A 16277-nucleotide genomic window follows, 5' to 3' on the forward strand; every position below is an offset into this window, starting at 1 on the left:
TTCTGGAGTAATTATTATTTTGGAAAAGATTTCTTTAACCTAAAATCTAAGGTCATAGCAAGAAAAGAAAGCAGAAAGTGCTTTTTTTCCCTAGTGTTTTCACTAGAGATTTTTTCTTCTTCTGTAAAGGAATTCAATAATTTTCATGCCTAGAATATTAGGAAATCATGCTTAAAATTCATAAAATGAATTTTACCTTCATCGATGTATCTTTTTCATCTAGAGGTCTAAGATAGACAGGCACAGGCAAATTCTTCATCTTATTTTCACCCTGACCATTTGCTGCCTATTAAGAAAAAAAATTAATTAAAAAAAGTTATGAGACAGAATCCATGATAGAAGAGTGTATCAGTAATTACTGAGTCACTCATATACAACAACTCTGGTAAAAGCACTACTTCAAAATAATAATTAATTACTTGTACTTGTGTTTAGAATTCCCTAATTATTTTCTGAACCTAATTTGGCTTTTCAGTTTTGATCTGAAACATAAAGAAATCATTAGCCAACAAATAATTTCCATTTCTTGTTTAATGAGGAAAAAAAGAAAGTTTGTGAATTGTGTTGCTTCTGGACCAAATAAAACAAACTAAGGAATCAATGAATTCAATTCAGTATTATCTGAGCAGTTACTGAAGACTGGTAAGAAACTAATTAAAACCTAACAGTCCTACAGGAAAGCCAAGGAAGGACTTTTGTCATTTTTCTCTTTCCTCAAACTCTGAAATAGCTATATTAGAATGAAGTACTATCCTTGCAATAATACTCACATATAAAATTAAAATCATTAAAGAGAAAAGCTGTCTTTGGAAAATCAGAGGAGCAAGAGCCTAAGCGGAAGCCAACTGGATGATGCTAGCTTGCTTACCAAGTTCAAAGAGACAAAGGATCATAATTAAATTTTCTATTCCCCCAAGAAATAACACACTCAAATTATTTCTGAATGAAAAAAGACACAGCTTGGCAGGTGACATCATTCACGTTGTAATATAAAAAAGATAAATTAAAAGTCTTATTTACACTTGTCTTCTCTAAAGCTATAATCATAATACCAAACTTGTAAAAAAAAAAATTTTTTTTAAAGATTCAGGGAGCTTATATTTATAAGAAGATAAAAATGCACCTGCAAGTCAATAAAAGGCTCAATAAAATCAATGACCCAAGACCTATTAAAGTCAGAGGATCAAAGAAGAGTGCAAACACCCCAGATTTGGATGAGAAGGCAGAGAAGCAGACAAAGGAAAGGTCTCTTGGAGTGGGCAGCATCAAGATGGAATGTCACGGCATGAAAGAATGTAAGGTAGCACATAAGCATGAAGATGGGAAATCATGTGTAGAGGGCCTCAGCTAGTGGGGGAAATTCTGGGTAAGGTATAAGACCCTTCAGCCCAGAGGAAACCTGCTAACAATATCTGGTTTGGCTACCCATTTCCCTTTGGTGCCCACCTCCCTTCATGAAGAAATCAAGGCGAGCTTGACCACCTGTGTTTGACTTGAAGCATGGGATACTTACAGCAGGATGCTTATAATTAGTACTTACTCAGTGTGACTGATGATATAATGGTTCTCTAGTTGGCACATACCTAGTATACAGCAATGATGTAATCATACTGAGGTATTTAAGGGCTGAGGAGATTGGAAACAGAGATTCCATCCTAGACCATCCATCATGGTGGCTCTCCTGCCTCCTTCACTAAACCACTAAGATGAAGGCTGGTCCTGAGACTCTCCAGAGAGTTAATCTGAACACTACATTTTGGTGCTCCAACAGGGAGCTCCAGAAGAACACTACAGTCATGGGCCTTTGGAAGAAGAGGAAGTATCCATTCTGGCTCTAGAACATGTAAGGAACCTATGGAGAAATAGCTGGGAATAGATTAAAGGGAGAAGAGGCTGGAGATTAGGTGAAACCTAATGTAAGAGGTAATCAGGACCTGAACTACAGTGATGAGAGTAGGAATGAAAAGTAGGGGATATATCTAAGGATTATTATAAAAGTACAATCATTCTCCCATACTGCAACTTTTCCCATCATAATTTTGATATATTACATATCAACATGAGAAACTAAATGGGAATTTTTGGAGAGCTTTGTGGAAATCAAAGATAGCACACAAAATATAGAAATTCTAAAATATATAAAATACATGTATAGCATAATATAATATCAACATTTTAATAGCATAAAAATTCAGACTTCTTCATGGGTACTGAGGAAAAGCCAAAAATTTTATGCAGATTTTCCTGGTCATAGGGCTGCTACAACCCTAGTCCCAGTGATATGGAAGGAATAGCTGTAGATTTTTTTCTCCATCTAATTTTTTTTAAATTATAAACTTGGTGGCCATTGGCATTGCCAATGTATGTATTATAGACAATTGTCTACATATTCCTGCCAGCAAACAATTGTCCCCATGATCACTATGGGGTAAAAAATGTATGTAGTTATGAATTGTATGAAATAATGTAGTATGAATTCCAAGAAGAGGTTCCAAATGATGTTAGAAAAAAGGAGTCTGGAAATGTTAATGGAAAGAGAAGTGTCTGATTTCCTCTCTAGCACTAAGATGTGAGTACTTTGAGGTGTGAGAAAACCTACTACCAGCGTGGAGAGCATAGCCAAAGACATAATGTCATCTGGAGAAATGGAAGTCTCATTAAAAATAAGTAAAGGTGAAAGAAGTTTGTCATCACGAAGTGAGAATTCCCAACAGTACAATAAAAGAGGTGGGCTGAGTTGGAATGGATAGGCAAAGAAGATGGAGATGAATTTGGGGACAGTTTACCTATTGAGGATGTCCTAAAGAAATAAGGAAAACAAAACAAGGTCAACAGTATAGTCAGCCCACTGCCTGCTCTTCTGAACTGGGGTGGAAAAGAGGCCTAGAGGAGAAAGTGCTTGATTTCAACAATTTGATTATTACTAAATATAAATATAAATTCAGCTTTCCTACATAAATAATAATAAAATAGTCCTTTAGAAAAATTCTGTTTTGATACAACGAGTTTCTCTTTCATCAATTTGGAATGGTCAACATGACACAGGCATTCTCAGAACAAATGTATATATGTGGGGGTGTTTGTACTCAAACACAAATAAAAGCCCAAGTAGAAACCAGCATATGATAAGATACTTACTAGAACAAAACAGGGAATCAAAAGAATAAAGTAATTATTTAGGTTTTGAACATCTAATGTGATTCTAGAAGGCAGAGTTAGCCCCTTAGAAAGGCTTTTTTCTCCTTTTAATTCAAATTAGTTCGAAAGGGCAAAAATGAAAAGCATCTATCTCCTCTATCTATTCATGTAGCTTTTCAGAAGCAATTTTTATATGTGTATAAATGAACACACAAAACACCTTTCCAGTGTATTCAGCATTTCAACAGGTACCTGTTTGTATTTTTGGGGCAAACTCCAGCCAAAAGCTTGCACTCTGCCATCTTCTTTCTGAACATGTGCCTTTACCTGGCGGTACTGTTCTCTCTTCTGTTCTCTTCGAGAGGCTAAACTGGCTTCAGTTCTAGGCAAAAGTAAAAAAATAATTATATAGGTTGCCTAATCAATTTTTTTTGTTTGAACTTATTTTTTAAAATATGGGTAATTTCTTCACATTTATTAGTTTCAGTCATAAGCCTAAGAAATTCACCATAAAGAAAGATTTAGTATGGCTTATAAAATATAAAAATCTCTTAGTTTTCTAGCCTGAAGAGCATGATCTTCTCTACAACCAAAGCCTGAAGACACTTACTCTTCACTGAGGAAGTCAAAAGCTTTTGATTTATCTCCAGGCAGCTGAGATAAAGTACTGCTTCTTTTCTTGACAGAAGGGGTAACATGGGAGGTCGGTGCATTATATTTTAGATTAACTGGAGGTTCAGGCTTCTTGGAGGTATTACTTGAAGAACTAAAAAGTCGGCTAAAACTGAAATGAGAAAACAAAAATGGCAAATTTAACTTGAAAGACCAATTCCAATTTAATACCAACTCTTACATTACAGCAAAGCCAAACTGCTTTGAGGCATGATATGGGTTAGAACCGGAAGACTGTCTATATTGTCTCTATGAATTCGCAGCCTCTCTTAGCAGCTTTACCAATAACTCTAAACTAGCTTAGGAAGGAAAACAAGTAATATTTGGCGTAGCAGTACCTGCTCTTTAAAAGGCCTTAGATTATTGAAATAATGGAAGAAAGCTGCCTCATTATCCTGAATGTTTGTTGAGGGAAGGCCATCTTAATAAGATATTACCAGTATAATGTATAAAAGTGGTAGTAATGAAGAGCACTCAACCTGAGTCTAGGCTCAATGTTCCAACTCTTATAATAAAGTGATAAAACATTATTCACTGGTCTTAATTTTTTTGATTAAACAGAAATATGGAAATAAACTAATTTGAACATCAAATAAAGCAATTACAATTAAATGAAGATGACAAGTTAATTGGAAAAAGACAAGTCATAAGCACAACAATCATCATCATAGCATAACCATATGCAAAAATTCAACACACAAACACTACTCAAATCCCACAAACGCTGCTTCCCATCTTAGATTCAAAATTTATTATCAATCACTGCACTAATGGATCAAATACTTAAATGGAGCCTCAATTTTGTCATCCACAACATGAATTCATCATCACTTCAATGCAATTAGGCATAGGCTTTCACTACTTCACTAAGTGCATAACCAACACTTCAGGATGCAGCTTACGAGATCCTATTTTTGTCTTCAAGAACAGCCTTACCCAGTTGGCATGCTAAGTGTCAAAAAGAAAAGGTTCAATTTAGCAATTTTTACATAACAATAGAGGGAAAACACTGACAAGCCCTTTTTAACACATAACTTTCCTACTTGAAAAGTGTTTTTTATTATCCTGACTTGTTTTTATATACTTACAATTGCCAAATGCTTGATCTTTTTTTTTCCTGCATGGCTGGGTTTTCTCTTGAGGCCCTAAAGAAAAAGTAAAATAGGTGTATGTTTTGAACAATGTATGAACCATGAGAGCCATGCTAACACAGAGTGAACATGCCTGCTAATTGTTTTGCGTAAACTGTTTTGATCTTCCTGAGATAGAAAATGCTTAACATCTACAAAAAATTACATATTTTATGTTTAGGGCTCACACAACAATCTAGCTAAGTACCACAGCTAGTATCACTAGGAAATTAGCGCTCAGAGAGTAGAATTTGAAACTAGGACTTTCTCACTCACAGTCTAGTGCTCTACTACATGACATACCTCTTTCTATTAGAACAAGTGATCTTCATTTTTTTTTTGTTTTGTTTTTGTTTTTTTAAAGACAGGGTCTCTTAATTTTGCTTTGGCTGAAGGGCAAAGGATACTTTTGGGCCCAGTTTCACTAAAAAAGCACAGAAGCTTTAAACAGCCCCCTTTTAGGCCACTAGGTGGCCCCCTTTTCTGAGAGCCTACCTATACTGACCCTGAGCACGTAGATAGGCACAGCCCCCTAAAGCTTACAACTCCTATGCTCTTCTTGAGCAAGGTTAGGTGGCCCAAGCATGTACTTCTGTCCCTGGCTGGCATTTGATACTCATTCCACAGTTTCCCTGCACAAGAGTGAAGCTTCAAACAATTAGGGCAATTTTTAAAAGATTCAGAAACATTTAAAATGTTAGTCTGGAAGCCAAAGACAGACCAAGACCAATGAAGTGGTGGGATTAACACTCACAGTAAAATATGAATTAAAACTTTAAAGAACAGCTAAAAATTCTAAAATGACCTTTTTCTCGTAGTTGGGAAACAAAATGGGCACAAAAGGTGGGCTGCCAAAAAGACAAAAACCTGGTACAATCAATTAATGTTTAATATTAGAGACTAGAGTTCAGGGTGGTAGTTAATCACATTGGCCAAAGAACCATAAAGACCTGAATTCAAGTCTTTCCTCCAATATCTAGTAATCCACATGGTAGCAAGTCACTTAACCTCTTAGTAATCTTCGTTGCTGAGAGAAGATACTGGTCTTAACAAAGAGAACTTTTTTGCCCCTTTCCTAGGCCAGAGGTGTCAAATGTGTAACCCTCAGGCTGTATGTGGCCCATCAGACTCCTATGTAGGGCCTGAACTAGATTAATATATAACTGGGAAATGTTTAACATAAATTAAAATACAATGAAACAGTTACTATTGATATGTGATTTTAAAAGTCAATATATGGCCAATAGGGATCCTTATACAGATGTCAAATAACACCCATCTGAATTTGAAATCACTGCCTTAGAAAAATAAAACAAATCTAGTCATCATACCAATAATTGATAGATACTATTTTATCTATTAGAAGTATGTTGAAAACATAACTCTTGATATGTTAATTTCTTCATCTATTAAAGAGATTAGAAAAGAAAATTCTTTTAGAAGCATATGAATAATTCTAAAATATATAAATTAGGTTGTATATCTTTTTTATAAAGGAAATAGTTTCTTCCTAAAAAACACATTAAAACCAAGTAAGTCACATAATACCAAGTGAAAAAAGAAAACATGCTCATAATTTTAAATCCAAGTGAATAAGTGTGCCCCACTAAGAAAATCTAATAAATGAAAACTCAAAATTAAAATGGCATGATAAAGTTATTCAAACAAAATTTTACTTTACTAATAATTTAGTAATTTAATTTAACAATTTAATTCACAGAAAACAATAAATAAGTTCTCTTTGATATTGAAGATAGAATTCTAAAAATTAATTTGCATTCAACTTTTCAGGAATATACCCATTATGTTGACTAGTCTACTTGACATACTAGACACATGTGACCAACAGGTGGCAGCATTGAGTGAAGGATGTACTTGGTGAGAATTGAGAGGAAAATTCAAACAGAAACAATGTAACACTTTTGAAAAGGTAAAAATTAAACTTTCTTTCCTAATATCACTTCTGAAGTTCTGCCAGACTACTAATGCAGAACAAAGCTCAACATGTTGGTTTGTTTGATGAACTGTTCTTTTTTTCCCTTAAAAGAATTTTTTTGGGTGGAAATAAAGAAAGGAATGTGACAAAAACAAAGTATCAAAAAGGATTAAATAAATAAAGTACTATTAGGATTGTAAAAGACTTAATAATTTCTAATGATCTCAAGTATTGTTAAGCTACTAAGATGACATTAGCATGGTCACAAAAATCTTCATTAGCCCAATTTTGCTATTAGTTTGGTAACACTAATTTGGGCATAACCTGTTTTCTCCCTGGACTACACAAACAACAAAGCAATGGTTTAATGACTGAAGTAATAATTGAGACATCAAAAGAGAAAAAATAAATATGGTATCCTTCCAACACTAACCTTATCATTTCTGTCCACCGCACAGCTTCTTGAAGCTCCATCAACCTCTCTTTATACTGGTTTCTCTCCATGAGGACACGGGCCATCTCTACTCGAGTAAATCGCTTTCTCTGAGCTGTGGGTATGTCACTCTACAAATGGAAAGGAGAGGAGAAGAGAGGAGAGGAGGGGAAGAAAGGGGAGGGAAAGGGAGGGGAGAAGAGGGGAGGAGAGAGGAAAAAAAAAAAAAAAACCAAAACAAAAAAACAAGATTACTCTGTAGGTTCATACTGGAATTGAAGAGATCCATAGACTTTATACTGCGTTTATGGAATTTTAAAAGAATTTTTGTATATCTTTTTGCAAATATTGGTCATCCATCACACAACTTAATGTGTGTGCCCATTAATCTTCTAGATTTCCTAAAGACATTTTTTTTTTTTTTAAAGTTCCACCTATGATTTCAGCAATTTAAGGAAGAAGTCTGTCCATCAAGAGGATGAGCAGCTGCTGGTCAATTTCTACTCTTAAAAGGGCTAGCTGTATTCTAAGTGGTTGCCTAGGATCAAAGAGCCAATTTGTGCAAGATTTCTTTAAGGCTAGTTTCCTATCCGTTTTGCCATGTTTAATTTCTAAAATATATAAACATATAAAATGACTGTGATTTATTACCTTATTAATGATTGATAGGGACAAAGGTAAACTATTTAGATATTGGTGATTAAGTGAAGAGGGGCAAAGATTCAGAAAACCAGATAGTAATGCGAAGTATAAATAATTAGATACAAACTAAAATAGTACACAAGAAATTGGAATATGCAAAAGAATGACTTTAATGGTCATACTTTCAACCCAGAGATTCAATAGTGTAGGGAACACAATAAATAATAAGCAGTTACTTAGTTGATTGCTTGTTATCTCTATCCATAGAAATGGTAGATATCCATTAAATGAGGAATGGCTAAACAAGGTATAATATACAAATGCTATAAAATATTTACATGCTTCAAGACATGAGGAAACAATATGGATTTATATGAATTTATATGAACTGATGAAAAGTAAAGAACAACTAAGAAAATGGAAAATGATATATACAAAGTTAACTATTCATTGTAACAACAACAAAATACCAAAAAACTACAAAATTTTAATGACCACTCATAGCTATAGTATATGAGTACAAGTTTACAAGTTTAGAAATAAAGAAATAGGACCAAATAAGTTAAGTGAGTTTACCTAAGGTTAATAGCAAATTTTTTTGAATAAAACTAAATATTGAAGCACTAAAAATTTTTTGTGCAGAAAAGTTTTATTTATTTGTCAGACTTAAAAATAACTCTTCTATTGGATCCTGAGTCATTCTGAATAGAGCTGGAAGAAATTCCCAAACTAACAAGCTATTTTTTGAGTAAGAAAGTATTTTATTTGAGAGGATGGGTGGATTGCTTTAAAGAATTAACAAGAAGTTGTGGACAAAAGTTAAATAGGATAGGGTATGCAATCTGTATCGACAGGAATGAGAAGACAGATCTAGTGAAATCAAAAATTTATTGCAAATCAACAATAATGAATATACGAAGAGAAAATGAACATTACTTTGAATGGTTGGCCCAGTTAGTGCTAGTTTGCCAAGGGTTTGAAGAGTGGGTGGGGTAGTGATTGCCACAAAGGACTGTTAGATTTGCTGTTCCACAGTCAAGTGACCTATTCTTAAATTCAGTTTACTGCTTCACATAGTCAAGCTAAGATGAAAAGAGGGATCTCTTAGCAAGGATGTTTTGGTATATTTTAACAACTGACTTGGGAAGAGGTTAGGATAGAAAGAAGGAGGGGAGAGTGTGCAGACATGGTGCATTTTAAAGCTTGATCTTTGTTATTAAAATTATCTTATCATTTTCTTAATTCTTTATGATCAACAAAATGATAAATAAAGTCCTGATTTATAGCATTTGCCATTTCTAGGGTATAAATCCTCAAAATGTGTTAAAGTTAAAAGTTGGCTCTCATGAGGCTGCATGAACTAGCTTTATCATACCAATGTCTCTACATGGATACTTATGAAAATATAAACACTACAGCCCCCCAAATTAACTCAAAACACATATCATATTAGCAGAGAATGAGCAGTGTCACTTTTCTTTAAAGGCAGTATAGGAATATGATGATTAAGTAGCAAGTATGTGCTAAGGGATATTAATATCATCAATAATTTCCATAATTCTGTCACATGACTAAACAACAACATTCCCTACTTAAAATGTTACAAGCCCAGATGAAATATACCAACTTTATCTACAACACATATTGCAGTACAATCAGAAAAAAAGCTTCTCAGACCAATTAAAAGGTTATACCTACATCATCATCATCTTTTGCTTTTTGCCTTGCTTCTTCAGCTTCTGCTCGAGCTCTAACCGAAATGGGGGGTGAGGGGAAGGGGGCAGTGGAGGGGAAAGAGAGAAAGAAAAAGAAAAAGATGTGATTCAAACTGAGTTAAGAGAATCTTTATGAAAATACAAAATCATAATTAAAGACTAAAAGATGGTCACTATTTAACTGGTGATATCTATCTTCAAGATTATTTTAGACTTTTTTTAGCTGTCCTTTTTCAGGGCAAGTTATTCTAATGCTATGCCCACACATAAATTAAGGTTAAAGGAAAATCAGGAAGAATGAATTTTTTGAATTTGACAATTCAATTTAGTTTAAGCTGAAGTTATTTAAAGTAATGGAATCACTCACTTTCTAAGCTCTTCTTCCAATTCTTTGTTTTTCTCCTCCAGTTTCAGTTTGGCTTGCTTCACAGCTTCTAATTCTCCTTGTAGCACATCTTTCTCACAGGTCAACTCATCCACTTTTGCTATGAGATCATTCTTCACTACATTCAAAGCATTTCTACATAGCAGATATTTGAAAATCATGGTTAATATAAATGCTAGTTTTTGCACTGACAAAACTAATGCTGCTAAATTGAGAAGCTATGCAGGAAATGGAGGAAAAAATATAAGTTTCTCAAATAAAGGTCTCATTTCTAAAATATACAGGAACTGAATCAAATTGATAAGAATAAGAATTATTTCCCAATTGATAGTTAAAGAATATGAAACTATCAAATATGATATAAAATGCTCTAAATCACTAATATACAAAGAGAAATGGAAATCAAAACAACACTGAAAAAAACTCAGTGTTACCTCAAAATTCATTGGTTTGGCTAAAATATGTTCAGAATGAAAAAATTAAAATCTCTCTGAGCCTGTATGAACAAGTTCCATCATACCAATGTCAAATGACAAAGGACATGGGAAAGAAGGCGTGCTAATTAATGTTGGTAGCACTGTAAATCTGTTCAACCTCTCAGGACAGCATTTTGAAACTATGAGCCAAAAGCTATGTATGTATAAACATATATATGTATATATATTTGCATAAAGCTGTACGTTTCCCCTGTTCTTGAGACACAGCAATCCATTCAATCAAAGAGGGAAAGTATACATAAGAAAATATTTATAATATCCCTTTTTGTTGAGACAAACAATTGGAAACTTAGAAGACATCAACAGGGGATGTCTAAATAAAGTTATAATATATGAATATGATGGTATACTACTAGGTTATGAAATGAAGTATAAAGAATAAAAATGAAGCATAAAGAAATGAAGGGGATATTAGAGAAATCTGTGAAGATGTATTTGAAACAATGAGAGTAATTTACACAGCAGCCATATTGTAAAGATAATTAATTGTGAAAGACATAGTAACTATGATCAATATAGTGACCAATACAACAATTTCGAAGGATTCATGAAACATTCTATCTGCTACCTTGAATGGGGATGAGGCTATATGTGAAAGGAACATAGTTAATTTGGAAATTTGTTTTCCATAACTACAGATATTTGTAGTAGGTTTTCTTTTTCTTTCCTTTTCAATGAGTGCGTGTAGGGTATGAAAGAAAATTTGGAAAGAAAAAAAAAATGAATTTTTTTTCAAGAAAGCTACTTTATAATACATAGTACAAAAATCATAATCACACAGTACTTTAAAAAGTTGGCAAAGCACTTTTCTCAAACCATTATGTGAGATCTGTATATTACGCAGAAACTAGGGTTGATAGACACACCACTGGCCCCAAATTTAACTGTCAGAGCTGGGATTCCACAAAGGTCATTTCATTGGGTTTCTTTGCATCACAATCAAATAAAGCCAATATGATGCTGCTTTCTTAGCATTTTAACTGCACTAGAACTAAATTGTAACAACAAAGGAAAACTTAAGAGTTGCCTATTTCTATTTTTGCAAATAGAAAAAACAAGAAGCACAATGACAACAAAGGAATTGCAAAATTAAAAAAAAATTTTTTAGATAATGTTAATAAAAGCAGTCTTGCTGAATCGCCCTAAAGAACAATTAATGAAATAATTGTCTTTAATAAAGACAAATCAAATTGTAAAGGAATGCATGAACTGTAACATCTAATGCCTTTTGGATCAATTCTGCCCTTGCATAGAAACCATTTTATCTTCAACCCATATATCTCAGATAAATACAAATTTAATGAATGCTAAAGAGAAACAACTTATGCCCAGACTTGAAAATATGACAGTGAAAAGTGAAGTAAATAGATGGAGCATTACAATTGGAATCAGAAGACATATTCAGCATTTATACTAGGCCTGGTCCTTGAACTGTTCTCTGCTTCAGTTTCCCCATCTGTAAAATGAGGGTAATCATAATACTTCTACTTAGAGGGTTGTTTAAAAATGAACTAGGCAGGGAGCTGCTAGGTGGTGAGGGGATAGAGCATCAGCCTTGAAGTCAGGAGGATCTGAGTTCCTATCTGATCTTAGACAACTTAACACTTCCTAGCTGTGTGACCCTGGGAAAGTTACTTAATCCCAATTGCCTCAGAAAAAAAAAAAAAAAAAAAAAAAAAAAAAAAAAAAAAGAATGAACTAGACATGACATTTAAAGAAGTGCAGTAAATAAAGCATTTCACATGGAGTCAGGAAAATCTGAGTTAAAAAATCAAATATGAAATAGTTGTGTGATTATGTTTAAGACTTCAACACTGCAAGCTTCAGTTTCCTGATTTATGAAATGAGAATAGTACCTATTTCACAGGTTGCAAGGATCTAATGGGATCATATATAATAAATGCTTAGCAACCTTCATACTACTCATAAGAATAGCAATAGCTTGCATTTATAATGTATCAAAATTGAGAAACCAAAGGTAAGAACACCATTTGATCTCCCACAAGACAAACTCCAAAAAAAGTGACTAATGATATTTGAGAACAAAGTAAAAACTGCATTCAATGACTAGAAAGTTAATCAATACCTAGGGCAAACCAAAAGAAGCCTACATGAGGGTTGTATAGTATGTGTTCCAATTAGATATAGATAAAAATGGGAAAGAAAAATTCAGTTGGATTAATGATGGAACTTTAGTTATATTATCAAAACTCTATGAATACTTACTTGGTTTCTAAGAGTTGTGTGTTTTCCAGAATAAGATTTTCAACTTCACGACCCATTCCTTAAAAATAAGAAAAAAATAGTGAATTCAGAAAAAAAAAAAAAAGATCAATTTAAAACTATGCTAATTAATGTTATTTTATACGTTTGTTTTTAATCCCCATAGAGTAAGAACCTATAAAACTTCCAAAACAAAAAGCCACAAATTTTATTGGTTTGTTCTTCATAACTGATGCTTTCTTCCTTTTTGAATATAATTTAAAAAAAAAATTCAAGTATCCTGCTAAATACCACAATAGGAAATGGTAGTTTATATAGAGCTGATATTCAACTCAATTAAAGATTAGATGAAATTAAGGTGATGTAAAAAACATAGTCAATTTGAATGACCAAAAATATTAAAGAAGAAATGAAAGGAGTAGAAATCTGAAAAGCTTTATACTTTATGCACATCTCAAATATTTTGCATAATATATCTATATCAATTATAGACAATATAGGTTAATGATTAACGGATTTGCATCCAAATCTTTTTAAAATGGAGATAAAGTGTTTCTAATAATAAACCAAAAGATATTTTACATATAGAGGGGATGTTTAAACAAAGGTCAGAGAAAGTGAAAAAGCTTTGCAGTACCCCAAAGCAGATGGCACCTTACCCAAGAAATTATGGTCTTAAAGCCCATGCATCCCGTGTAGAGCAAAAACAAAGAACAAGAAACGTTTCATGTAAGAAACAGTATGAGTGTAGATTGATTACCTATAAAATTGTGAACTTTGTGATAAACAAAACTAATAACAAAAATAGGGAATCACAACGGTACGAGACTGGAGAATTCTGTCATGAGGGCAGGGACTAGTGATGGAGGAAGCATTCTGTAGCTTAAGAAGATGAACTACTATTGTTAAGCCCTTTCCAGGAATGTTGCAAACTCTTAAGTCCAAACAAATGTTTTTCTATTTTGCCTCATACTGAAAATAAATATGCTTAAAGTCCACAAATCAGCTGATTTGTAGTATTTTTTTTCATTAAAGTGTCAAATCAATAATGATCAAATAATTTCAGAAAAATAAACAATCTACATGCATGACATTCAAATAAAGCACAAACTTCCAACTTTATAACTTTGTGATAAATAAAATTTCCAATCGAAGCATATTAAGAAAAATGGAGGTGAAATTATGTATTAAAGGGGTTCACATAAATCCCATGGGAAAAAACCCCAGCAAATTAAAAAAGTATGTGTTTTCTGTCTCTTTCTCAAGTTTGCATAGACAGAGATACAAGCAGAGACACATCCACACTCAATGCATTGCATTAAACCCAAAGTATTCTGGAAACAAAGGCTATGACAATTGCATTATTTCTTATTTTTCATTTAGTGAACTAAGTTGGATAAAAGCACCAAAAAGAGATAATTAAGGAAACTCTCATTAATAGCAAATTCCTCATGAGGAAAAGTTTTTAATAACAAAAAATGAATGTACATAGTAGGCACTATATATAATGCTATTTCCTTCTTTTCCTTTCCCTTTTCAATAGTACATATTTGACCAAACCTCAGAGATTCATAAGCCTTTTAGCTAATATTTAAATGCTTAAACATGTGTCAATATATGAAGTATTAAACAATTTCTTTATAAATAATTTGGTAACAGTTAAGTATATATATGGAAGCTTAATTTGGAAAAAAAAAAAATCCTTCCTAACCACATTTGTGGAAACTCTTTCAAGAATTAGGAGAAAAGGCTTAAAAGCTGAAAAATATGCAGGGCAAAAAATGTCAGTGAGCAGAAAAATGAAGAGAATGCACTGAATGACAATAGCAGCCAAGAATGCCTAGCTGTATAAGCAGCAATTTGAATGCATTTAAAAACATACACACCAGAATATTCCCCTGGGTAAGCAGCCCAAGAGAAAAGAGATTGGAGAATCTCAATTAGCTTGTTTTAGGAAACTAACAGCTAAGCTCACATTAATGTCAAAGAAGAGAAAAGAGAAATGATTAACCAAACTATATATTAAGCAACATATGGCACTATGGTACTAAAAAGTTTAAGATATTACATGGAAAATACGCATTCTTATATTGTAGTCTGTAAAATGTATAGTTAATAAAAAACATATTTCCAACAAAGATTTCTCCTGAAATTAAGTTCCAAATAAAGATACAAAATACAATTAACATGACTTAACATGTACAAACAAAAGTCTTATTTCAAATGAAATATAATGCTTTTTCCATTCTAACAATAATACAAACCTACTTGGGAATTTGGACAGCCCAACTTTCATTAAAATACTTAAACTAAGTACAATCTTAGGATTTTTTTTCTCCCCCTTTTTTGGTGGGTAGAAAACCCATATTTTTTATGGGAAGGAGGGCTTTAGAACACACACGCTGGCAGGGAAAACAATTAATGAAGATATGAACAATGTTAACTTGTCATTTCTGGTTTTCAAATTTAAATCAGTTTTGATTTGTTTATCAATTAAGAGCTGTTGTCAACCATCAAACATCTAGAAAATTAGGATTAACCAAAAAGATAAAGGTATAACACCACTCTAAGTTTAAGAGGAAACATCAAAACTTTCAAGAGTGATAGAGAATATAAACCTAGGGGCAAACTTAAATAGCTTGCATTTAAAAGTATTTGCTAAATGATAAATTTTTTTTGTGGGATGATTCTTTGTTAAAAAAAAAAAAAAAAACCAAAATCCAACAGCGGTAGCATTTGTGCACAAAATAGATTCCAATGTTTCATCATATCATTTAAAGTGTTTGATAATTATTCTTAAAGAAAATTTATATTTTCAGAAGATGATGTTTACAGTTAGAATGTTACATATTTTAAATGTATATTAGCTTTAATGTTACATATTTTAAATGTATATTAGCTTTAATGATCACAGCTCTTGTAAGATTTGGATTTATTCAGAGTATTTTTTTTTTTTTAATTTAAGACCTACATTATTATTTGCACATTAAGCCATGAGCCCTCTTAGGGGAGTAATCGGGCTTGGCAGGCTTTTATACAACAAACTTGAAAAGCCATTTTTGACCAGTAAAAAAAATAATCTTTTGCTAAAGCTGCCATACCCAGTAAATCTGCTCCTTCATCTACATCTCCAATCAAGCCAGAGCCAGCTGAAGACAGTTCTTCAAACAGAGATTCTGTATTTCTGTCAAACGCTTTGTTCTCTATACCTTTGGTAGGAGTGCTGTTCAAGAGAATAACAAACAAATAAGTTCTTCTACAACATTGTAAATTGGATATCCAAGCTACATTATTTAGGAATAAAACAATTATTTAATTTCAGTATAACATGAATGATCACTGGGTGGTTTCTTTCCATGTCTGGGCTTATAGTTCATAGAACTTATTAAATATTTATCAACACTTGTGGAGAGTTAGGGATGAAAGTAGAGTGATTTTCAGAAAAATCTATCAGGATAATTGTTTAAAAATGTGTAGAAATGTAGGCAAAGTAATGAAAGAATGAT

The 16277-nt window shown here is 32.8% G+C and overlaps 1 protein-coding gene across 4 annotated transcripts in view; it reads right to left on the reverse strand.

Annotated features, from left to right (window-relative positions):
* Positions 1-16277, reverse strand: part of SPAG9 (sperm associated antigen 9) — a 130457-nt gene that overhangs the window by 25640 nt on the left and 88540 nt on the right. For all 4 annotated transcript variants that reach the window (XM_074261789.1, XM_074261788.1, XM_074261792.1 and 1 more), the window contains 9 exons: positions 15873-15994; positions 12775-12832; positions 10034-10186; positions 9650-9701; positions 7310-7440; positions 4899-4955; positions 3749-3922; positions 3391-3520; positions 197-286 (listed from right to left, as the gene is read on the reverse strand). In XM_074261789.1, the coding sequence (XP_074117890.1) occupies positions 197-286; positions 3391-3520; positions 3749-3922; positions 4899-4955; positions 7310-7440; positions 9650-9701; positions 10034-10186; positions 12775-12832; positions 15873-15994 (967 nt within the window). The remainder of the gene's footprint in view (positions 1-196; positions 287-3390; positions 3521-3748; positions 3923-4898; positions 4956-7309; positions 7441-9649; positions 9702-10033; positions 10187-12774; positions 12833-15872; positions 15995-16277) is intronic.

The sequence above is a fragment of the Sminthopsis crassicaudata genome, chromosome 4 (genome assembly GCF_048593235.1).
Source record: "Sminthopsis crassicaudata isolate SCR6 chromosome 4, ASM4859323v1, whole genome shotgun sequence".
Lineage (NCBI taxonomy): Eukaryota > Metazoa > Chordata > Mammalia > Dasyuromorphia > Dasyuridae > Sminthopsis > Sminthopsis crassicaudata.